Source organism: Mus caroli, chromosome 11 (genome assembly GCF_900094665.2).
Source record: "Mus caroli chromosome 11, CAROLI_EIJ_v1.1, whole genome shotgun sequence".
Classification (NCBI taxonomy): Eukaryota; Metazoa; Chordata; class Mammalia; order Rodentia; family Muridae; genus Mus; species Mus caroli.
In genome coordinates, this window is record NC_034580.1 from 110619265 (window position 1) to 110642258 (window position 22994).

General features: G+C 54.6%; 2 protein-coding genes across 3 annotated transcripts in view; one reads left to right on the forward strand and one right to left on the reverse strand.

Moving 5' to 3' along the window:
* Kif19 (kinesin family member 19) overlaps positions 1-15950 on the forward strand; it is a 25737-nt gene extending 9787 nt beyond the window's left edge. The window contains exons 3-20 of the mRNA XM_021176781.2: positions 3775-3885; positions 4640-4727; positions 5019-5155; positions 6181-6306; positions 6580-6774; positions 7223-7369; positions 8396-8518; positions 10180-10345; positions 10872-11046; positions 11172-11367; positions 11783-12053; positions 12139-12260; positions 12878-13011; positions 13207-13312; positions 13452-13539; positions 14512-14909; positions 15127-15286; positions 15504-15950. Of these exons, the coding sequence (XP_021032440.1) occupies positions 3775-3885; positions 4640-4727; positions 5019-5155; positions 6181-6306; positions 6580-6774; positions 7223-7369; positions 8396-8518; positions 10180-10345; positions 10872-11046; positions 11172-11367; positions 11783-12053; positions 12139-12260; positions 12878-13011; positions 13207-13312; positions 13452-13539; positions 14512-14909; positions 15127-15286; positions 15504-15634 (2874 nt within the window). The 3' untranslated portion in view covers positions 15635-15950. The remainder of the gene's footprint in view (positions 1-3774; positions 3886-4639; positions 4728-5018; positions 5156-6180; positions 6307-6579; positions 6775-7222; positions 7370-8395; positions 8519-10179; positions 10346-10871; positions 11047-11171; positions 11368-11782; positions 12054-12138; positions 12261-12877; positions 13012-13206; positions 13313-13451; positions 13540-14511; positions 14910-15126; positions 15287-15503) is intronic.
* Positions 15951-16051: 101 nt separating this feature from the next.
* Btbd17 (BTB domain containing 17) lies at positions 16052-21335 on the reverse strand. Of its 2 annotated transcripts, XM_021178212.2 has the most exons (3): positions 21189-21326; positions 19218-19494; positions 16052-17895 (listed from the first exon to the last, which is right to left on the reverse strand). In XM_021178212.2, the coding sequence occupies exons 1-3, from the start codon at positions 21271-21273 to the stop codon at positions 16821-16823; spliced, it is 1437 nt and encodes a 478-aa protein (XP_021033871.1). In that variant the 5' UTR covers positions 21274-21326; the 3' UTR covers positions 16052-16820. The 2 variants fall into 2 exon arrangements, with proteins under 2 accessions (XP_021033871.1, XP_021033872.1); XM_021178213.1 differs by having other exon boundaries at positions 16590-19426; positions 21189-21335.
* Positions 21336-22994: the final 1659 nt, after the last annotated feature.

Genomic DNA, 22994 nt, shown 5'->3' on the forward strand with positions numbered 1-22994 from the left:
GAGGAGGAGGAGGAGGGGGAGGAGGAGGAGACAAAGTCTGGTGCACCAGCCAAGGGGACATTCAGAGGGTCCCAAAGCTACGGCCATCAGGAGCTTACAGCAGGCCCTGGGTCTACACTGTGAGGATACCCAGGAAGCAGAACCACAGCAAAACTCCAGGCTTTCTTTCCAACCTGCGTTTCACCCCAGAGACCATGTCCAGCCTTTTACCTCTCATGTTTTTCTCTTGAGTGTCCTTCCACCCCACCTCTCTTGGCTGCCTCCTGCTCAACCTTGAAGATACCGTACCAACGTCATCTCTTCTTCCAGGTTGCCTCTCTGTCCTGTCAGGGCTGGACTTGGGGACCTCTCCTCTAAACACCAGCTCTCTCCTGGTTATGAATCTGAGTGTTTCAGAAAGCAGGACACCAGGCTTCATTTTTCTATTTCTTGAAGGCCTTTCCCATGTTTGGGGCACACTGTAGATGCTTCACAGGTGAATTGCCCTGGCCTGAGCACCCCAAGCCAAGTCTCCCATGACAGCCCAGGCTCCCTTCCCAATCCTTTCTGGCTCAGCTATGATTCACCTGGTCAAGGGGCACAAGGGCTCCCTTGTGTTCTGTGACAGTCAGAAACAACACTGATATTCTGGGGTCCTGACAGATGGATCCCAGACAAAGCCCTCATTAAGTGGGGTGGTGGCAGGTGGGATGACAGTCCTCTGATGCGGGACCATTTGGTCATCAAAGAAACTGGGTGTCCAGGTGGACTTGGCAGTGCCTGAAAGGGATAGAAAAGCTGTCTGTTAGAGTAGATGATAATGCATGTTGTTCGCCCCCTTCACCAAGGCCCCGTGAGGCTCCTAGTCCACAGGAACCTCAGGACTCAAAATGAGAGTTGTTCTAGCTGGCCCTGCTCCTGGTGCAGCCCTCAGGAACCCATGCCAGGGCCCTCAAAGCCAGGTTTTGTCTTCATCTAGGTCTGAAATCTGAGCAGGCGCAGGCTGCTGAGAGCCTGGGATAAGGATCAAACCCTAGGGAAGGCTGGGAGGGCTGTAGGGCTGATGCTCTGAGGAGGGGACAGTGACTAAGGACTGGTGACCTAGGGAGCAGTGCAAGCCCAATCATCCTACACTGAGATCACCATGGCTGCTAACCTTTGGGGTGGGGCAGAGTTGGTGGCCTTTCCCTGCACAGGACCATTGCTCAGCACCCAGCCTGTCTGTGACTTTTCTCTCTAGCTGAAGCCTCATCTGATTGACAAAAACCCACCCCTAGAGAATCACCAAGGGGGTCCTGCTGCTGTCTGGGGTTAGGTGGATACAGGAAGCCTAGGTGCAGGCCTGCTCCAATTATTCCGTGGGAGAAGGGAAGGTGTTGACCCTAGACAGACATGAGATATGGAGAGGAATCTGCCTGGAATCCCTAGGCCATGGTCCTCCTAAATCTTCAGGCATGAGTAAGGGACTCAAAGGGACCCACTGAGGACCCCTCCCAAGCTCCTGAGTTCAGCTGAGCATGTAAACTGTTGTCCTGCTGCCTCGCCTTCACGGCCAACCTCTGCTGCCTTTGATGGCTCTCCATGCCTGGCCCATTATTCACAAGACCTTTGGGACAGTCATAAGTCCTGGCTCTCCTCTGATCCCTGGGAGGGGTGAAGTTGGGGCACAGCTACTGTCTTTGCCTTCCTGTAACAGCCAATCCCCTTCCTCCTTGGTCCTCTGTGAGGACTCAGTTTACCCATGTGTACTGCATCATATTCCCTAGGGCCAAATGAACACATAGGGCTAATGTGAACAGTGGTGGGTGAGGGCTTGGGATGGGGCTACTCAGACATGAAAATGGCTAAAGTACCCCACAAGCCCTGTGGCAACAGAGGGAGAAGGGGATGTAGGGGGAGGGTTCAGAGGGTGAGCAGGGTCCAGCCTGAAAGCCAAGTGGCCAGAATCCCTAACTAACTCTGGATCTACCATTTCCAAGCAACTAGATGCTAGGCTCTGACCAGCCTGTCTGAGAGTAATGATGAGAAATCTATGTTGAAGTTCTCAGTAAAGATCTGGTATTGGCTGGGTGTGATGGTGCATGCCTGTAACCCCAGCATGTAGGAGGCCGAGGGAGGAGGATTGTCCTAAGCTCAAAGCTAGCAGGGCTACAGGGCAAGACTCTGTCTTGAAGAAAAGAAAACAGAACAAAGAAACAGTGCTTGTTAGTGTGCCCCACGATCGACTGTTAGTGTGCCCCAGGAGTGAGTGGCAGCATGCACTGGGAGTGGAGGTCCCCCCTGCCCTCCTTCTCCTTCCCCTCCCTAGTAGAGGATCTAAGACTACCATCTGGCTCCCTGGGAGCAGCCCCACCTCATTAGGACGGCTTATTTCCCCTGGCTGTCTGGCAGAGCCTGGTGTCTAGGGAACTGTGCCTCCCCAGGGACACCTATATTGTGCAAGGGAGCCGCTGATGTTGCCACTCCACCCGTCTTCTGTCTGTTTTTGGTTCTGCCATGCTTTATTCGATAACAGAGTCTTGGGTGAGGGCAGTTAGTGAAGTCCCTTCCCCTGCCTCCACACACTCTCCCTCTTCATGGCTCCTTGAAAGAGGATCGCTGAGATCCACCATGTGTCTGTCACACACTGTCCTGTGGGCTTGTCATAGCCCTGGGGAAGATGACAGCACCATTTCCTCCATTGGGGAGGAGACTGAGGCTCAGGCAGGTCCCCATGGAAGGATGAGGCCACTCCGCTAATTAGAGGCAGGGCTAGGATTCAAAGCGCATCCCTGTGTCTCTTGGTCCTCTCTGAAATTCAGACCACGCCCCCCCCCCATGCCCCAGGAGTAGCTGAGTGTTTTCTGATGTTTCCCATCTTGCATCCTACCCTAGACCAGGAACCCAGCAAGGACCCAGCCACCTGCTCTGTGTTCCTGCTCAGAGCCCTGGGCAAAGCTCAGCCCATGGGGACCTGGGCAGAATGGAGTGGGCTCAGCGAGTATTCTTAAAATAGGGGAGGGACCCAGCCAGTCCATTCCACATCTTAATGTATGTATGTGCCTTCACATGTATATGCACAGAGTAGAGCTGACCCCACCCTGCAGGGGTGGAATGCCAGCCTAGGGTCCTGTAGACTCTCTAATCACAGGTCTTGGCTAGAGATGCAGTTATTTTAAGTTCATGTAGGAGGGACCCAAGCCCACCTGCTTTCTTCAGTAGAGTCACCCAACTGTCAGCAGCTCTTTGCCTGCCTTGTTCTTCAGAGGCTGGGCGTGGAGGGCCAGGCAGGGTCTTGAGAGCCACGGGGCTGCAGAGATGCAGTTAAGAGCCTTCTAGTTTGGGGTCAGGGTCCTGGGTTCTGAGTTCTGTCCCTCCACAGGCTAGGGTTTAGCTTGAAATTCTTCATCTGTCAGGTGGAAGTACACACTTTCCCGTTACTGAAATGGGACGAAGTGAGGCTGTGGTGGAGATGGAGGTGGAGTGGGCAAAATGGATCTCGTCACAAACAATGTGTTATGACAACTAGCAATGTTGCAGTCTTTCCTCCAGGAAAAGCAGCAGGGGGGTGGAACTGTGGCTAGGGGAAGAAGCCTTGGATCTGGGGTTCATTGTAGCTGTTACCCCACCACTTCCCCCCCCCCCACAGTGTTCTCTGCTGCCTTGGGATGGTGTGTCTCCAAGGGGTGGTCATTCATCATCACTAGAGAGGTTTTATCTCCTAAGCACCCAGACCTGAAGCTCAGAGAGCAGATAGGTCTGCAGGCTGTAGGAATTCCAGGTGACAGTGGTCTCCCATCTCGGGAACATTTGCAGATGGTGGTTCTCATGGACCCGATGGAGGACCCTGACGACATTCTGCGGGCACACCGGTCCCGGGAGAAGTCATACCTCTTTGACGTGGCCTTTGACTTCACTGCCACCCAGGTGAGGGGAGAATGTGAACCTGGTCTGGAAACACACACACACACACACACACACACACACACACACACACACACCTCTCCACACTTCGCCCTGCAAGGATGGTTCTCAGGGGATCCTGCTCACATTTTCTTCAGAACTTGCTCCAGCACCCACTTCCTGGAGCTTTGCCTGTTTGTGAACAGTTTACCCACAATGCCTCTCCCACCTGTACTTGTGCACAGCCTGATGTCACGTGACTGCTTGCCTGTATACCCGAGGGGCCGCACGGCGGGCTTTCCGAAGAAACACACTTGGTTAGTTAGCACTCAAATCTCACTCTGCATAGAGTAGTCACATGAGACACCCCCACAGCTGGCCTACTACCTACACAGGCCAGGAGAAGGAAGAACTGTGAAGCCCATCTGGTGTGGGGAGGGCAGGTGGTGGGCAGACACAAGAAAACCTGACACCTTCCTAGGGATCCCATCTTGCCCATCTTCTGGATGCTCAGATGCGCCCAGGAGCTGACTGCATCCTCGGGGCAGGGGTGTGGTGGGGGAGCCAGCTGTAGAGGAGGCGTCTCAGGTGACCTGAGCCCTCTTTGCAGGCTGGTGTCCTCCCTGAGGGGTGTAAGCAGAGACTACCTCCTTCCATTTTCCAAACCCTCTTATCTCTGGCTTAGGGCTCCTGGGACAGACACTCCATCTGTTCTCTGCGAGAACCTGCCTGTAGGCACTGGTGTCTGACCTCTGGGTCCCTTCCTCCTCCCCTGCAGGAGATGGTATATCAGGCCACCACCAAGAGCCTCATCGAGGGTGTCATCTCAGGATACAATGCCACTGTGTTTGCCTATGGCCCTACAGGTGAGGGGGAAGCCCAGACGTAGGCAAGAACTGCAGCCTCCTCCTAGGCTCCCTGGGAAACGAAGCCCTTCACCCTTCATCAGAGAACCAGCCTGGCCCAGGGATGGTCAGGGATAGAGGGAATGATCCAAATCTTGCCTCACCCAGGTCCCCTGTCCCCCAAACACCCCATTCCTCAGCCATCTGGGAGGGAACAGCCTCACGGACAGCTCAAGGTTGCCAGAACACTCTCCCAGTAAGGCTTCTTACCCTTGGCCCCTGCCCTGCTCACCGCCAGTCTGTCCTGTCCAGGCTGTGGGAAGACCTACACCATGCTGGGCACTGACCACGAGCCAGGCATCTATGTTCGGACCCTCAATGACCTGTTCCGAGCCATCGAGGAGACCAGCAATGACATGGAATATGAGGTGTCCATGTCCTACCTGGAGGCAAGTTCCTACTGGGCTTGGATAGGAGGCACATACGATAGGGCAGTCCACCTCCCTAGAGCCAGTTGCTGGCAGTTCCTGGGCTATCCCACAACCCACATGTAGAGCACTGGCCCCACTTGATTAAAAATTGAGACTTGAGAGCTAGGCATGGTGGTGCATGCCTTTAATCCCAGAACTCAGAGGAGCAGAGAACTCTTGAACTAGATCTCTGAGTTCAAGGCCATCCTGGTCTACAGAGCAAGTTCCAGGACAGCCAGAAACCCTGTGTCAAAAAATTAATTTTGTTTTTGAAACACGGAGAACTTAGGCCACTGTGTTCTTAGTGCACGGTGGTGACCCACGTGAGAGCCTGTGGCTCTAATGTGGCGTTGCACGTCACAGTAGCCTGGGCAGCGAGCAGTTTGGGTAGCAGCCTTTGAAAGCACCTCCTTTTTGAGCCTATCCCTTAAGCAAACATCTTCCCATTCTGGACTTCGTGGGTTGAGAGGTCAGGGGCTTATCTAAGACAGCTGGCCAGCCTCCATCTGGCTCCTCTGGGAGTTGATTATCTCCAGGGTGATGTCTCAGAAAGAGGATCGAGGGTAAGAACAAGCAGGTCTTGGCTCAGCCAGCTGGGCTTGTTTTAAAGCCGGCTGGGGGACAGAGTGGAAGCAGGGGGTGGGACAGGGAGGGGGTGACGGCACACAACCTAAGAGAAGTAGTCTGAAGGTTGCCTAGCAACAATCTGAGCTCCCTCTTCGGGCCAAGGGTCCTGCATAGGTCAGTGTGTCCAGCCCAGGGCTGGCCTCTCTGTGGAGGGAGCCCCAGTTGATTCTGAAGCCTCCTGCAACATTGTCTTTGAAACCTCTACCATTGTGTAAAGGCAGTGCTTCCCCAAGTTGGGACTTCCCTCATGGGACCTGGGGACCAGCAAACAGAAGCACACGGTCGTTCCTTTCTTAGGGAGAAGGGGACCACTCAACTGCTCCAGGCCTGGACCTCTTATCTCTCATCTTCCTCCTCCTTTCGCACTGTCCCATCAGATCTACAATGAGATGATCCGGGACCTACTGAACCCGGCCCTGGGGTACCTGGAGCTGAGGGAAGACTCCAAAGGGGTGATCCAGGTGGCCGGGATCACAGAAGTGTCTACCATCAATGCGAAGGAGGCAAGTCTCCAGTACCATGGACAGGACAATCGCTCTCAGGGGAGCAGGAAAAAGGGATCAAGGCCAGGGTGACACTGGGACAGAGGTCACATCATGCCTTAACACGCTCATCCTTGTACAGAGCCTCTCCATTTACAGAGAGACCTGCTTGCAGAGAAATGCCCAGGCCTCTTAGCCCACCCTGGGAAGCTAATAGGCTGGATCTCTCCCACCACCAAGCCCTGGCTCTTCTCTGCAGGGTCCTCACCAGTCATTTCCCTCTCCCATTCCCAGATCATGCAGCTGCTGATGAAGGGGAACCGGCAGAGGACGCAAGAGCCCACAGCTGCCAACCAGACATCCTCCCGCTCCCACGCTGTGCTCCAGGTGGCTGTGCGCCAGCGCAGCCGGGTCAAGAACATCCTCCAGGAGGTGCGGCAGGGCCGCCTGTTCATGATTGACCTAGCTGGCTCTGAGCGTGCCTCTCAGGTAAGGCCTGCTCAGAGGGCACAGTGAAGGGATGGCTTCCCAGAGGAAAGCAATGGGGTAGGGTGGGGCACGGGTGTGCAGGGGTGATGGCTCTCCTGGGTAAGGCCAGTTTTCAGAGGAGGAGGGAGCTCAGGGAGAGGCTGACAGGGAGAGGGTGGTTGGGAAGGAAAGATGTCTCGAGGACGTGTATGTGGGATGGGGAGTGGGGTGATAAGTGGAGTCCCCAGAGAGAAGGGTAAGCAACAGGCCTGATGTCTTGAAGGGTCGTGCTGCTCAGGAATGAGAGGGCACAGCAAAGCCTCCATCTGTACCATGCCTCCTCCATCTCCAGGGACCTCAGAAGAGAGGCCATGCTCTATAACCAGGATCACTGGGGTGTTTGTTGTTGGGCGACTGAATGACGCTTCAGTAGGTTACCCTACTGGGTTATCCCTTACCATCTCCCCAGACACAGAACCGGGGGCAGCGCATGAAGGAAGGAGCCCACATCAACCGCTCTCTGCTGGCCCTGGGCAACTGCATCAATGCGCTGAGTGACAAGGGCAGTAATAAATACATCAACTATCGGGACAGCAAACTCACCCGGCTCCTGAAGGTACCAGAGCAAGCTAGACCTGGGCACTCACTGGTGTTAAGAGGGGGCCCGACAGGCCACACCCAGGCAAAGCTCAGTTATCCCCACTTGGATTTCATCAAGTTCATTCTGTATCGGTATGCCTCATGCAATATTTGAGACAACCTTAAGCCATACCGTTCTATTTACCGTACAACTTGTTGCAAGCAGACGTTCTCTGTGTTTCTGGCAACTCTAACCAAAGCACAGGTAGAGAAAAATGAACATGGGCTGTATCAGGACCTCCTTCTGGAGCTGTGAGCCAGTCAGAGAGAACCAAGAGTCACCTAGATTTGGGGCTTTGTGATGGTCAGCCTTGTGGCCTCCGGAGCTGCTCTTTTGGAGCCAATTACTCATGGCGGAGTCACCTGTGGCCTTCATGTGGGATCCATGGGCACCCAGACTTTGCTGGGTTCAAGGGATTCTCCCCAGCTCTAAAGTCTCCCAGTGTCTCTGTAAGTTAGGAGGGCTAAAGTTACAGATAAGGAAACTGAGGCACAGAAAGGTCAAGGAACCTCCCTGTAGGCTCATACTTTGTAAGCACTGAAAACAGGACCCCAGCAGAGGCCTGTGGGTTCTGAAAGCTTGTATCAGCCTGCCATGAAGACTGCAGCCACAAGCCAGGGGAGTGGGGCTATATGGAAAGGACCACCATTGTATGCATGTGTTTATGTTGTATGAGCGTGGGTGTGTGTGTATGTGTGTATGCACATGTGTACATACGTGTACATATGTGCCTCTGTGTGTGCATGTGTATGTGCACAAGTGCATGTGTACATGTGTGTACGTGAGTGTGCATATGTGCATGTGTGTGCATGTGTGTGTAGGAGCGAATGTGTGTAAACAAGTATGGGTGAGTGTGAATATGTGTGTGTGTGTGTGTGTGCATGCAGTGTATACATGTGTATGTGTGATATACATGTGTGTGCACCCAGGGTGTGGTAAACAGTCTCAGGAAACCTCTGGGGGGGTGTCCTCCAGCTAGCCAGCTCCCCATCCCCCCACCAGGATTCACTAGGCGGGAACAGCCGCACTGTGATGATTGCCCACATCAGTCCAGCGAGCACTGCCTTTGAAGAGTCCCGGAACACCCTGACCTACGCCGGCCGAGCCAAGAATATTAGGACTCGGGTGAGGGCCCTTGGACTACCCCCTAGACACACCCTCCTGGACTGAGATTTGAGGTCCTGAGAGGAGCCTTGCCAGCCGCTCCACTCTTCCAGCAGTGACCTCGTTACCCAGGCCGACATCACTTCAAGGCCCTTCCCTGGACTCCCAGCCACTGCCTGCCTGCCTGGAGCCCTTGGCTCCCAAAGACTCTCTTCTGCCTCTCACTCCAGGCTCGGCTCCCACCCTCCATTCCATCCCTCTCCTGTCCCTTCCTCCTCAGAGGATTACCCAGTCCTCTATATGTCCAAAGCATCTCACCACCACAGTGACAGTCAAAGGCTGCCTTACCCAGTGCCACCCTGAACCGTAACACACTGCCCCATCTGACCTCAGAACCAGGCAGGAGTTACAGCTCCCCTACCGTACAGTTTAGGATGATGAACGTTAAGGACGTAAAGTGACGTCACAGCTAGTGGAGGATAGGGCAGAGACTGCCTGGCTTTCAAGTTCATGATCAAACTATGTTCTCTGGTAAGAAAGTAAGTCTTAGCCTGTGAGGCTGTGGAGGGGAGAATGGCTAACTTTGAAGTGGTTTTAGTGAGCCTTCTTTCAATATCTACAACTCCCCCAACATTGCCATGTAGCCTCCAGGAACTTCACGGGGACAGGTCACATGATCGTGACGAGTTAGTCAGAAGCAGCTTATCCCGATATCGTAGTGAACGCTGCAGCCCAACATTGGGAGGCAGAGGGAGAGGAATCAGAAGTTCAGGGTCATCCTTGGTTACACAATGAGTTCAAAGCTAGCCTGGGCCACATGAGCCCCTAGTAGTAGATTCGTTTTTAATGGATGCTAATAGTAGGAGTTGAGGCAAGCCAGGGAAAGATGAGCTGTCTGTTGTGGGCATGGGGAAACCAGGAGACTTGCCTAACTAAAACAAGACACTCATACAGAAACAGAGTCCAAGCATGGAAGAAATCATGGGGCTAGAATGATGGCTAATGATTCAGAGTACTTGCGGCTCTTCCAGAGGACCTGAGTTCGGGTCCCAGCATCCATATTAAGCACACAACTGCCTGTAACTCCAGCTCCAGGGGGGTCTTACATCTTCTTTTTGCACCCACAGTCAGAGGTACACAGTCCCACACAGACACATACACATAAACTAAAAATGAAATTAAAATCAAAAGAAAGAAAGAAAAGAATCTGAGTAGCAAGACCTCAATACCCGGTGAAGAAATGCGCTCTGTAGGAAATAGGGGACCAGTGAGTAACAGTAGCACTTTAGGATTTAGAGCTAGCAGAGACATGGGGATGTGACAGGAGGCTGTGGGGACGGAGGCAAGGAGACCCTTGCTGTCGTTGAAAAGAACTGGCAAAGGGAAAGAATGAGAGGGGCTGGAGAGATGGCTCAGCAGTTAGGAGCACTGGCTATTCTTCCAGAGGACCTGGGTTCAATTCCCAGCACCCACATGGCAGCTCACAACTGTCTCTTAATTCCAGTTCCATGGGATCTATGGCACCAGACATGCACAGGGCATGTATATATAACGCATGGAAGCAAAATGCTCATACAAATAAAATAAGTCCTTTTAAAAGAGGGGCAGTGGAAGAAAGAGAAAGGGAGGCTGGTTCCTGGGGTGACTGTACCCCTTCATGCCTCATCCTGGGCTCCCTGTAGGTGAAGCAGAACCTGCTTAATGTCTCCTACCACATCGCTCAGTACACCAGCATCATCGCTGACCTGAGAGGCGAGATCCAGAGACTCAAGTGCAAGATCGACCAGCAGGCTGGGCGGGGTCAGCCCCGGGGCAAACTGGACAGAGGTGACATCCGCCACATCCAAGGTATGTAGAGAGGCCTGTGTCTCTGGAGGCCTGAGCTGGTCTCAGCAGCTCTCTCCAAGTGACCTTATGGGGTTATAGGACGAGGTAGCATTAACCCTGGCTCCTCTTGGCTGAGTGGCCTCTGCTAGTTATCCTGGAGCCTTCCCCTGTAAAATGGGACCACACTGTTTGCTTGGCAGAGCTGGAGATGGGGTGGGATGATGTGAGGATATTATATAGGAGCCGCCCGACAGGCTTACCACTCACTGAGACTTGCGTGTTCACTGCGATGGTTTTCTAAAAGATGCCAGAGAAACGGGCATTCTAAAAGATGATAGGGAAAAAAAAAAAAAATCCTTGACACAAGGGTTCTGTGAGGGCTAGCAGAAGAGCCAGAGTCACTGCAGTCAGATGTGATGTGGGCGTGGGAGGAGAGGAATCTGAGAATTTGGAAGGAGAAGCACTGGTCTAGGACTAAGCTGAGGGCCAGAGCCTCAGGTGGGCCTGAGCTGGTGGCCCCTCTGCCCATACCACTCTCACCCGGCAGCTGAGGTTCAGCTACACAGCGGGCAGGAAGGGCCCGCGGAGATGGGACAGCTTCGGGAACAACTCATCAGCGCCTTCCACGAGCAGATGGATGTGCGCCGGCGCCTGCTGGAGCTGGAGAACCAGGCCATGGAAGTCCAGATTGACACCTCCCGTCACCTCCTCACCATCGCCGGGTATGCTCGCCCCTATCCCGGGACCCTTTAGACCCTCCCAGGTTCAGGTTTGGCATGGAGGAGCCTGGAGCATAGAAACACAAATGAGCTGAATCTTGTGTCTCTCGTGGGGGAAATGCTGGCAGCTGGGAGCACGAGAAGTCACGCAGGGCTCTCAAGTGGCGGGAGGAGCGAAGGAAGGAGTCCTACACCAAAGAGGACAGTGAGAAAGACTCGGACACAGGCGATGAGCCAGATAACCTGGAGCCACCTGAAGTGGCATCAGCCCGGGAAAACATCGCCGCCCTGGTGGGCGAACAGAAGAAGTTGCGCAAAGAAAAGGTGTACGGGGCTTGGGGGCGGAGGGCTGGGGAAGAGGGAGACCCAGAGAGCTCAGGCCACAAATCTTGGGTGTCCGGGTCTCTGTGTACTCATACTTCTCATCTCTAAAATGGGAGCAGCCGTGGTGATGTCCAAAAGGGGTCGCTAGAGACCGTTAAACTAATACTTGGCATAAAGCAAGAACTAAGAACATGGTAACCAATATAATAATAGATTTTCACCTTCTGAGTTGGAATTAGGGATGTCACAGGGAATGGTTGAGTCAAGTGGGCACAAAGGCGCCAACTACTTGCAACATCCAGAATAAGCTTAGAAGGCTAGCCTGTGCTTGGAGCATCAGCCAGAAGGCCTGAGACCGGGGCCTGTCTGGACTGGTGGGACTGGTCTGGTGCTGACCCGTGCCGCCCTCCCGCAGCTGGCGCTGGAGCAGCGCTGCCGAGAGCTGCGCGCGCGTGGCCGGCGCCTGGAAGAGACGCTGCCGCGCCGCATCGGCTCGGAGGAGCAGCGCGAGGTGCTCAGCCTGCTGTGCCGCGTGCACGAGCTGGAGGTGGAAAACACCGAGATGCAGTCGCACGCTCTGCTCCGCGACAGCGCCCTGCGCCACCGCCGCGAGGCCGTGCGCCGCCTGGAGCAGCACCGCAGCCTCTGCGATGAGATCATCCAGGGCCAGCGGCAGATCATCGACGGTAGGGCCCAACCGCGAGGGCCTGGGACTTTGTCGTTGGGGCTGAGAGCCCACACCAAGCTCTCATCTCCCCTTTCCCCGGACAGACTACAATCTGGAGGTTCCCCGGCACCTGGAGGAACTCTACGAAGTCTACCTTCGGGAACTGGAAGAGGGCAGCCTGGAGCGGGCCACCATCATGGACCGAGTGGCCTCCAGAGCCCTGCAGGTGGGCGTGTGGGCCGACCTAAATTCGCTGACATGGGGATCCTGCGAGTTCAGTCAAGTTCCAAGAGGAGTTGGTCTTCCTCCCTCCCCTCCCTCCTTCTTTCTCCTTCCCTTCCCCCTCCCTCCTCCTCTCCCACCTTCCCAAGCCTAGATGAGATTCCCCCATTCCTGGGCATTACTACCTGGCCTGGCTATTTTCCCAACCTAGAGTCACAAGGTCAAGACTGTCATCTGAGATGTCACCAAGTGACTACTTGTCAACTAGTCTATCCCAACAGTTGTGAGGCTGAGGCAGGAGGTTAGAAAGATCAGCCACCACTGTACAACAAGATTCTATCTCAAACAATACATGAATGGATGGATGGATGGCTTAATTCATGAATTAATTTCTAAATATCAAGGAAACGATGGATGCTCTAAAGGACCAGGCCATTGAGCTGTGTCACTGAGGCTGCCTAATGGTCCCAGCTTGCTGGGGACCCAGAGCACAGGCCCAGTGCCCTTCACTCCCACCCCCCATCTTAGAGCCCTTATGGCTGTGTTGTTCCTGGTTCAAGGCCTAGTCTTCTGACTCTTCACTCTTGTCGTTACCCCTCTGCCTTCCCATCACACACACAGGACAGCTCCTTGCCCAAAATCACTCCAGCAGGGGCCACACTGACCCCGGACTCTGACCTGGAGAGTGTGAAGACGCTAAGTTCTGATGCCCAGCGCCCCCAAAACAACACCCTACCCCCACTTGGCACAGACAGGTGAGGGCTTAGAGTGGGGAAGATGGAGCCAGAAGCACTTAAAGCTGTGGCATGGGTCTGCAGCCAGGATTTGTGGGTTCTCCTCCCCCCCCCCCGTTGGCACCAACAGGTTCTTCTCTAGGGTGGGGGTGGGTGAACTTTAGTGTGACTAGCCTGGTCGACAGCTGCCTCCTCCTGTTCCTGTGCCAACTGCAGTGAGTCCTACCATGTGTTCAAGGCCAGTCCCAGGGCCTGGCAGGTGAAGAGCTCCTCTGTGCCTACTCCACCCCCCATCCAGGTGGGCAGCCTGGTGACCCAGGAGGTGAGATCTGGGTGCCCAGCAGTGGGTTTGAATCCTTCCAAAAGGCCTAGCACCTCAAAAGGCCACACAGCCTCTGCAGACTGCAGTGCAGTCCCTGGGGTCTTCAAGGTCTTTCCCTTTCCAAACAACTCACCCCTAGGCCCCACCACAGGACAGCCTGGGCAGCCAGATCAACTCTTCCCCGGACAGCAGTGAGAACCTGTCAGAGATCCTTCTGTCCCATAAAGGTGAGTGTGCCTGCCCTGCCCTGCCCTGCCCGCCCCCCGCCTGACAACGTGTAGACTGCTCAGATTACAAAACTAGAAGTCCTTCCTGCTCCCTGGCCCTGCTGAAGGTCCCCCATTCACTGGCTTTATCAGAAGGACTAGCCACCTGTTCAGGGACACGCAGAAGATGGGGTACAATTAGAAATTAAAATGGTGATGCCTACCCCCCTCCCCACTAGATAATGCAGTAGCAAATTCTAAAATCTAATCCATCCCTGACCCCTAGACAGACAGATAGACTAAACCCACTGTCTAAAATATGTGAGGGTTTTTTGGAGGGGGTACTAGGAATTGACCCTAGGACCTCACACACAATAGACTGGGATTAAAGGCAGGTGCCACCGCCACCACCTGGCTCACTTTTAATCTTGTTGCTCACTTTTAGATCTAAGTTGCATGGGTTGGCAGGCCTCCTCTTCCTTCTCCTCCTGCCCCCTCCTCCTCTGCTCCCACCTCCTCTCCCTCCTCCTCCTCCTTCACCTCTACCTTCTCTTCCTCCTCCTCCTCTTCTCCTGAGACAGGGTCTAACTATGTAGCTTAGGCTAACCTGGAACTCACTATGGTCAAATTCACAGAGACCCCCTGCTTCTGCCTTCCAAGTGCTGGGATTAAAGGTTTGCACCACCATGGCCAGCCAGCCTTAAGCTTTTGATCTTCCTGCCTCAGTTTCTGAAGGAGCTAAGATTACAGGCCTATGACACCAGTCCAGACTCCCAGTGTCTCAGTTCATCTTTGAAGGAGCCCCAGAGTATTCATTTTGCAATCCCATTTACAAATGAAATTAAGATCCCCAGGGTTCGCCCAAAGCTTCTCAGAATTAGTGAGTTAGAGTTCTGGAAGTGAATTCTGTGAGTCCTGGCTTTTGCTCACTTTTGTCCTGTGAGGAAGAGGTGTGGGAGGTGGCCTTGACCCTGTATTTGGTATCTGCTTTAGAGAGGAAAGAGATCCTGACGCGGACCAAGTGTATCTCCGTGAAGGCCGCCCAGCGGCGCTCCCGGGCCCTGGGAACGGAAGGGCGCCACCTGCTGGCACCTGCCACAGAGCGCAGCAGCCTATCCCTGCACTCGTTGAGCGAAGCTGATGATGCTCGCCCACCCGGGCAACTGGCCTGCAAGCGGCCGCCCAGCCCGACACTGCAGCATGCCATCAGCGAGGACAATCTATCTAGCAGCACGGGCGAGGGCCCCTCCAGGACGGTAGGACCTCGAGGTGATGGCACTGGGTCCTGGGTGCGTGGCCAGAAGAAATGCCTCAGCAAAAAAAGGGAGGAGTCACTGGAAGCGAAGAGGAGGAAGCGGAGGTCTCGGTCCTTCGAGGTCACAGGACAAGGGGTGAGGCAAAGGGCAGGGTTGAAATGTTTGCACCCGTTACTAATGTGTGGGCGTCTGCGGGCTAGCACCCTCCAGAAGCAACAGGACACTTCCAGCCCTTCACTACGCTTTGAGCCCTGACACAACTATCACCCCCAAATAAAGTAGCTAGGACTGGGTTCTGTAGCTGAGCTCTGGACATCTCTCTGCTCCATTCCGCTATTTTCCATCTGTACAGCTGTCCCGTCCCAAGACACACCTACTAGGACCTCGTCCCTCCGAGGGCCTTTCAGATCGCCGGATGCAGGCGTGTGGGCGGCCATCTCCTGGTGTCAGGCATCTGGGAAAAGTCTCTCTGCCTCTGGGCAAGGTCAAATTTCCTCCAAACCAGAACACAGGTCAGTACTAACCAAAAAGGGACTGAGGTGGGAGAGGCCTTGACCAGCTGAGAGGGGAAACACACAGGCCTCCTGGCCGGATCTAGAAGCATGATTCAAGGAGCAGTACTGGGTGGGGTTTGCAAACTGGGATTGGTCCCCTTAGGAGTTCAAGACCTCTGGGAGGTAGGGGAGGAAAGAAATTCCTCAACTAGTGCTGCCTTTTCTCCTGTCATAGGGTCTGGAAACCCTTCACCCCTTCTTGTCGCCCCCAACCAAGTCGGTGTTTCCCGTAGAGCTACACGTGGGCCCAGCCTACCCCATGGCTCAAGCACCTTTGGCAAAGATGGACGCCTCCAGCATAACTGAGGGATCCAGGCACCTACTATTCTGAACCCCAAGACTGAACGGGGTGTAGCAGGGACTGGGAGGTGGAAGCTGGGCAGATGGGGATCCCATAGAGCAAGAGCTTAGAGGACTGGGCTCCCATGACCCGGAAACGGTAGGGTTGTCTGCAGAACTCTGCCGTGTTCACCCTGCCACTAGAGAGGGAGGTGAGTCCCAGAGGCCCGGCTTCCCAGCCTGGGACAGAGCATTATTGCCAAAAACTTGTACAGACCTGGGGCCAGTCTCGGCTTCGGCAATGGGGGAGAGGAGCTGTTGGTGAGAGGGATTCCTGGGCCCACCCCTGGGCCTGGCTGAAGATAGGGGATGGGGGAGGAGCCCACAGGACTTCACGTAGGGAGGGGAGGGGTGGGGAGGGAATCTGGTTTTGTAACTTCTCTGTTGGCTTTTTTTTTTTTTTTCTTTTTGCCTTTCTTTCAAATAAAGTCCTACTGGGGTTTTGATGGCTGTGTTGGGAGCTGTGGAATGTGCAACGTTGGGACTCAGACTGGTCCAGATCCTGGCCCTTTCTCTCCCAGAGCCTCATCTCCCATGGCCCAAACCTACACACAACTGGGGAATGTTTTTTCTTCAAGTTGCCAAAACTCTCCTTCTCCAGAAAAAAATGGGGCTAGAGCTAGGTCTAGTTTTCGGCCCTCACTCAAGGGCCTTTTCACTACCCTGGACCCTTCACAAAGGCCAGAGACTTGAAGGGCAGTGGCAAAAAGTCCCACAAGCCACAGGGGCGGCTGCCCCCTGGAGATTGCAGCTCAGAGAGCACCTCAGCTCGAATGTGGAAGTTCCTATCCAAGAGGGAGATTGCCAGGACCAAACCCTTGGCAATCAATCTTCCCCGCCCTAATTCATGTCCAGGTGGGGTGTCTGGCAGGGAGGAGCCAGTGGAGGGTATGTGAACCCCAGACATTTTGAGACCCGGAAGTTGCTTCAGAACCTGGCCCCTCTGAGCATCGGTTTATTCTGTACCAAGAATGCTGCCTTCAAATTAGCTGGAAAAGGCACTCCTGAAACCACAGCCATTTTGTCTACCACATTCACCTGCCTTCCACCCTAGTCCCAACCGGCTGCACCTGATCACCCAAGGCCCAGGGCAACAGTCACTTTGACACCCTGGTACGCCATCCAGGCCTGGCCTTATTTCTCAATCCAGAGGTTAACTGGGAGTCCGGATGAGGGTGTGGTACACCGGCTTGACAATGAGATGGAGATGCAGCGCGTTCTCCACCAGGTATTCCGAGTTGCGCCTCTGCAGATCGGCGTGGGCCAGGAAGTCGCCAGCTTCTTCGCTGCTTTGATGGAAGCTGTAGGCGTGGCGCACCAGGAGGCGGCCCTGATGGCGCGCACCCACCAGCACTGTCTTCTGGAAGCTCACGCCCGCCGCATCGCCACCGCTGCTAGCTGGCGTGACCACCAGTCGCGGCCTCCCGTCCTCGGGGCGCGCGGCAGGCAGCGCGGTGCCCGCGGCGTCCGCGTAGACGGGCCGCAAGCTGACGGGCAGCCAGCGCGGGGAGAAGAGCACGTTCCAGGTAATCCGGCGACCCGCGTCGTGACCACTGGGTCCCAACTGCGTCTGGAAGCTGGTGCTGCGATCGTCGCGAGCCGGGTTGTTGATGACCCACGGGGCGCCCCAGGCTGGGGCGAGGTAGTTGCGCGGCAGAAAGGCGCTGCCGTTCACGTGAAAGAACTTGGCGTAATGCAACGGCGAGGCGGCGTGGAACTGGTAAGCCTGCAGCAAGAGATCTGCCACCGCCGGGCCGTGGCGCGCCAGGGCGGCCGAGCGCGCCTGCAGCTGGAAAAGCTGTGCAGGCGGGATCATCGGGTAGCGGATGGCGCGCAGCGCTCGCTCGGCCACGGTAGGGGGCGGCCGCGCGCGGCCCAGCCACGCCTCCAGCGCGTGGAACAGCTCCAGCTCATCCTGCAGCACCAGGTCCGAGCGCTGCAGGAGCTGCGCCAGCAACTCGGGGCTCACGGCGCCCCACTCCGCGCTCCCCGCCACGGCAGAAAGGTTCCAAGCCAGGAACTGCAGGCAGCTCTCACGCAGAGCCTCATCCCCGGTGCTCACAGCATAGTGGTACCAGCCCACAGCGGGGCCCACGCCTCCCGCCAGGTGTGCGCGCATGTAGTCGGCCACGCCTCGCTGCAAGGATGCTACTCGGTACTTGGTGGCCAGCCTGTGTAGCGGGATAGCCTGGGCCAGCAGTACAGTCAGCTCACCACAGTACAAATACCTGGAAGGGAATTGGAGAGGGGCCCGCTGAGAGGGCACAGCAGTTAAGAGCACTTGTCCAGAGCACCGGAGTTCGGTCTCCAGCGTCCACATTGGGTGTCTCGGAAACCATCTGTAACTCCAGCCTTCTTCTAGCTAGAGCAGGGTACCCATTTACATGTGGCATACACTTATACAGACACACATGCTAATAATATGATTTAAAAAAAATAAAAATAGAGATAGGAAGGTCGGCGGGACTGAGTATTGTCAAGGCCACCTACACTACCCTCGCAAGTTTCCCCAGAACCCAGAGGGGACACAGCCATTTTTGTAAGGAACAAACAGGATGAATGGACCTTGAGGCTTTCTATGTTTTCTTCTTAAGTTCCCTCCTGGCCTGTTCAGACATCTTTAGCTTCTGGTGCTGTGAAAATCACATGCATTTACTAAGCATCCACTTCATATCTAACTCTAAGCTCAAACGAGAAGAGGTTGCCAGTAACCTTGGTGTCCACACAATCTGGATTTAGATGCCCATCTGACTTCCTCCTTGCTGCTAGAGAAGGCAAGTCCTTTAACTTAGGAATCCCAAGATGCCTAAGAAAGGGGAAGAGCCCACCTCCGGAATGTTGTCACCGTGAGAGGCTGAGAAAAATCTCACTACACACAGCACACAGCCAACCCAGGCTACTTCCTGTTCCCTGTCGGCTTCTCTTTGGTCAGGCTTTTCAGCTGTCTGGATTCCCTCTCCCTCTCAGCCATTTTACTGTCCCTGGCTCTCTTACAGTGCTGCCCACCCCCTTGCCTCATTCTTCCTGACAGTCCCACTGGCACACAGCACCCCGCTTGGCTCTATGTGAAACCCTTCTGTTTTATCCCTCTTCCTGTTGCCTGGAACTTGGGGGTGTTGTCTGGAATCCTGCAGCCACCTTGTTTGAGCCCTTAGAGCAGGGTTACCTCCTTAGAGCATTTTACAGTCTTTCCCTGTGCAGGAAGGAGAGAGGTGACCGAGCCTGTTGACCTTTCTGCTCCTTAGCCCTGTGGTTTCAAAGCCTTGTGGCATTGAAGGCACTTGGAACCAACCAAGAATCTGTTGATTCTATCAGTGTTCTTGACCGGGTTTGGAAGTAGCTCAGAAGGGACTCCCAAAGGCCAGAAAGGGACACAGGCCACAACAGGGAGGGCATCGGAAGGAGGGATAAAGGAAGCCTGTGTTGTATGTCATGCTAGGACTTTTGAAAGTCGATATAATAACCAGTAAGGCCAGACTTCTGCACCCCTGAAGGTGGAGAGACAGGGAGCCACGGACTGGGTGCAGGATGGTGCCCTCCCCCTATGTACCTGATGAACTTGTCAAAGACAGCGGCACAGTCCCGGGACTCCCGCAGCATAACCTCACTCTGGTTGCTCAGCAGCTCCCGGAACAGCTCACTGTGCAGCCCCAGCAACAGGCGATGGGTGTGGAAGGCTCGGACCTCGTCAGTGCCCACAGCCTGGACCCGCAGGATGACATCACTGGCATTGCCCTGGCGCAGCAGGTCCTGCAGTCGCTGGAGCAGCATGTGGGAGTGGTTGATGGTGGTGCCTGCTGCCTCCCCACCCACATCGGCTCTCTGAGCTGCAGCAGGAAGGGACATGGCAGAGCCTGAGAGGGCAACCGGCCTGGTGTTTCCAACTAAGACTGCAGAGGGACCGACTGGTGGCATGGTGGCAGCGTGTGGGAGAAGGGTGGGGAGCCTACATGAGTGTCCACAAACTAGCTCATGATGAGTTGGCCCCAGGCAGACTTGGAGGTATGTTCTTAGCAGAATATGTTCTGGTCAGGCAGAAGTCGTGGACCAGTTAATGTTTCTGTGAACTGATTGATGTCCATGGTACTTGGTCCCCAGGGGGAGGGTGAAGAAACCAGTCAGAGGTGGCACAGCCTTGGGTACTGAGAACTTACGTGGCTGTCATGCGGCAGTGAATGAACCTAACCCAGTTCTCACACTCAGGAAAGTTCAAGGGGGCAGAACAGACACATAGTAAGTACACACAGGAAAGGGTGGGGAGTTCAAGGCCAGCCTGGACTCCATAGCCAGTAGTAGATCAAGTGTTAAGCACACACATACACACACACACACACACACACACAAATCAATTTTAAAAATAAATAAATGCACAAGTGAGCAGCCTGGAACCAGCCAGAGACAAAGGAATACAGCCAACCCTATAGACCTGGGCAGGAATGAGCAGGTGGAGCTCAGGGCCAGGGCCAGGGTTAGGGAGACCAAACTGAGACCAAAGCTGGGACAGCAGGCATAGCGTTTCTTTCTGTCTTTCTTTTCTTTCTTTCTTTCTTTTTTTTTTTTGTTTGTTCTCTTTTTAGTTTTTTGAGATGGGGTCTCTTGTAGCTCAGGCTAGCCTTGAATTCATGATTAACTGAGGTTGGGCTTGAACTCTTGATCCTTCTCCCTCCTTCATCCTTTGTGCTGGGATTACAGGATTGCATCACCACTCCACAATGAGGAGCACTGCCCCAGCCCTACTCGGTGAGACAGTAAGGGACCCAATGAAGTACCATGGGTGAACAATGAAGGAATAGGATTCCAGGGGTAACAGTGTTGAAGCTAGCATCTCCCTTCCAGGGAGGCCTGTTTCTTGTGTTCTCAGGGCAGCTCTGGGGTCAGATAGGGACACATGCTGAGTTATAGAAAAGACACCCCCCCCCCAGCCTGAGCAGTGCAGTGAGCCTTGCAAACTGGGAAAAGCAGGCGGTTAATGGTCTGACAATTGCAGAAGGGCACCAGCAGGCAGCTCTTGTGTACACACACACAGAGTGGGCACAGGGCCTATGTGTGGATCGTTGAAAGGAAGGCTCCTAAGAGTGAGCATCTGTGTGTGGGAGAGGGAGACCCAGCAGGGGAGAGAGGGAGCAGCCGCTGGTGGTTAATTCCCCAGACCCGCCTCCTAGCCCCGCCTCCCCAGCTGTCACTCCAGACCCGCCTCCTAGCCCCGCCTCCGCAGCTGTCACTCCGAAAGACCTAAATGCTGATGACGTTCCCTTGCAGCCTCTGCCTGGACCCAGCTGCCGGAGACAATGAACAATAGAGGGTCTTTTTGCCATTAAGACTTCTGCCTGCTGCCCAGCCTCTTTCCCTGGAAGGCTATGTGCCCTCTGTCCTTGGAGAGGTCCAGTCTCTCCGTGTTCTCTGGGGCTGGCTGGCTGGTTCCACCTCCTGGCCAGCTCTATGTAGCTCCTAGCAGAAGTTCCTGCCCCCAACCCTTACCTTTTTCCTTACCAGGCACCTGATCCCCGTACTTTCGACTCACCTGCACGAGTGACCAGTCCCACCAAGGCCAGGATAGCCCAGAAGCTGCCCCAGGACCCAGGCTTGCAGGAACCTTTTCTAAGCATCTTTGTGCTCTGTCCCTAAGTCCACAGGAGGGACAGTCAAGTCCAGAGCACTCCGATCCCATCCCTCCTCCTTATATAGGATCCAGCAAGGGGACAGTACCCGCTTCTCTCCTAATCTCCCTCCCCCTACCAGTCTCTGCCATGGATTGGTTGAAGCTGGTCCCTGCTGTTGCCTAGGCAACTACTTAAGCCAGAGTGTGGCAGCCCCAGGGGCTATTGTGTTGGCCTGGGCCCCCAAGGGGAACAGATCCGGACACCCTCCTCCCCCACCTCTTCAGACAACCCAGCAAGGCTAGCTGTTCCTCTCCCGGGAAGTTTTAAGCTCTCTGAAGGGCAAGCAAAGGGCTTCAGGACCCCTGGCAGTCACTAACCCTTAGGGCCCCAGCCCCCAGGCCCAGCCTCCATCCTGGCACAGAGCATACTTGGCAGTGTCCTGGTGAGCTGGCTGCAAAGAGAGAGCCTGGAAGAGGCAGGGAAGAGCTGGCTCAGGGCTCTATCCCTCCCCCACCCCCATTTTAGGGTGGGCCAGTCATCCAGAGGGGAGGATAAGGACCTTGAATAGGGGTATGGGGTAATGAGGATTAGTCTCATGCCGTTTGTTTCAGAAAGTTCCCGTCATGCTCTGGGGAGGGTGACAGGCCTTTAGAAAAGCTGCAGAGGGACCAACCATCTTACACCAGGGACACTGTACTATGGCCCTTGCTCTAGGAACACAGCCTGTTTCTCTACCAAGATAGCCCAAGTCTTTAGTTCAAGCCTATGCATGGCCCATCATTTCAAGGTTCCCCTCCCTGGAAGGTGCCTTCCACCAGCTTCTACCTAAATTCCAGCCTTCCCCTTCCCAAAGTTCCAAAAAGGCATGTAACAAACCTAGCACCATAGTCCATGAGTAGGGAAATTGAGGCAGGGAGCTAGATTGCAGTCTCAGTTAGATAGTACAGAGAAATGTCCTAAAACCAAAGGCAATGGAGAAGGAGAAGGTGGGCTGTGGAGTCCTGTATATGTATGTTCATGTCTGTGTGGGTGATGCATATGTCTGTGTGTACATGTATTTATATGCATGCGTCTTTGCATTCGTGTGTATGTGTGCATGTGTGTATACACGTGTGTACATGTATATGTGTATGTGTACACACATGGGGGGCATTGTGGTGTATGTGTGTGTATGCATGTGTGTGTTGAGACCTCACCTTTACATAGAATCAACAGGAATTTTTTTCCCACTTCCTTAAGAGAGGGACCCCCTTAAGACTGAAACATGGAAGTCAGAGGATCCTGGGAAATCTGAGTTTCTTAGAGGCCAGACCCTGCTCTGGAGATGGGTTGGAACTTCTTGCCCTGGCTCTTTGGATCCCAGGAACTAGCTTCATGTGTTGAGTTCCACCTCTTTCCAGTGCAAAGACCCAACAGCTTCACCTCCTCCTGGAGCCACAGAGAAAGCAAAAACTGGGTCTGGCACCAACGTTGTCTGGGTTGGCAGAATCAGCTTGTCCGGCTTAGCAGAAACACCTCCCAGCTGACTGAACTCTCACGCCCGCTCTTCCTTCTTCAGAGGCACCATGGTCCTCCCAGTGGCTGTCCATCTACCCATCCCTTAAACTGTACAACACCTAGGCTCAATTGAGGCAGACAGAGCCTATGTGGGACAGGGCTGTCCAGCCAAGGAGGCAGTGTTACTCCTAGGCACAATGCCCATCAACAGGAATGATTGTTGCTCAGTA

Coding starts and splice junctions, on each gene's coding strand:
- Btbd17 (XM_021178212.2), bottom strand. CDS start 21,273: ATGCTTAGAAAAGGTTCCTGCAAGCCTGGGTCCTGGGGCAGCTTCTGG. Junction 19,495..21,188: donor GGGACTGGTCACTCGTGCAG/GTGAGTCGAAAG, acceptor TTCCTGCTGCAG/CTCAGAGAGCCGATGTGGGT. Junction 17,896..19,217: donor GTCTTTGACAAGTTCATCAG/GTACATAGGGGG, acceptor ATTCCCTTCCAG/GTATTTGTACTGTGGTGAGC.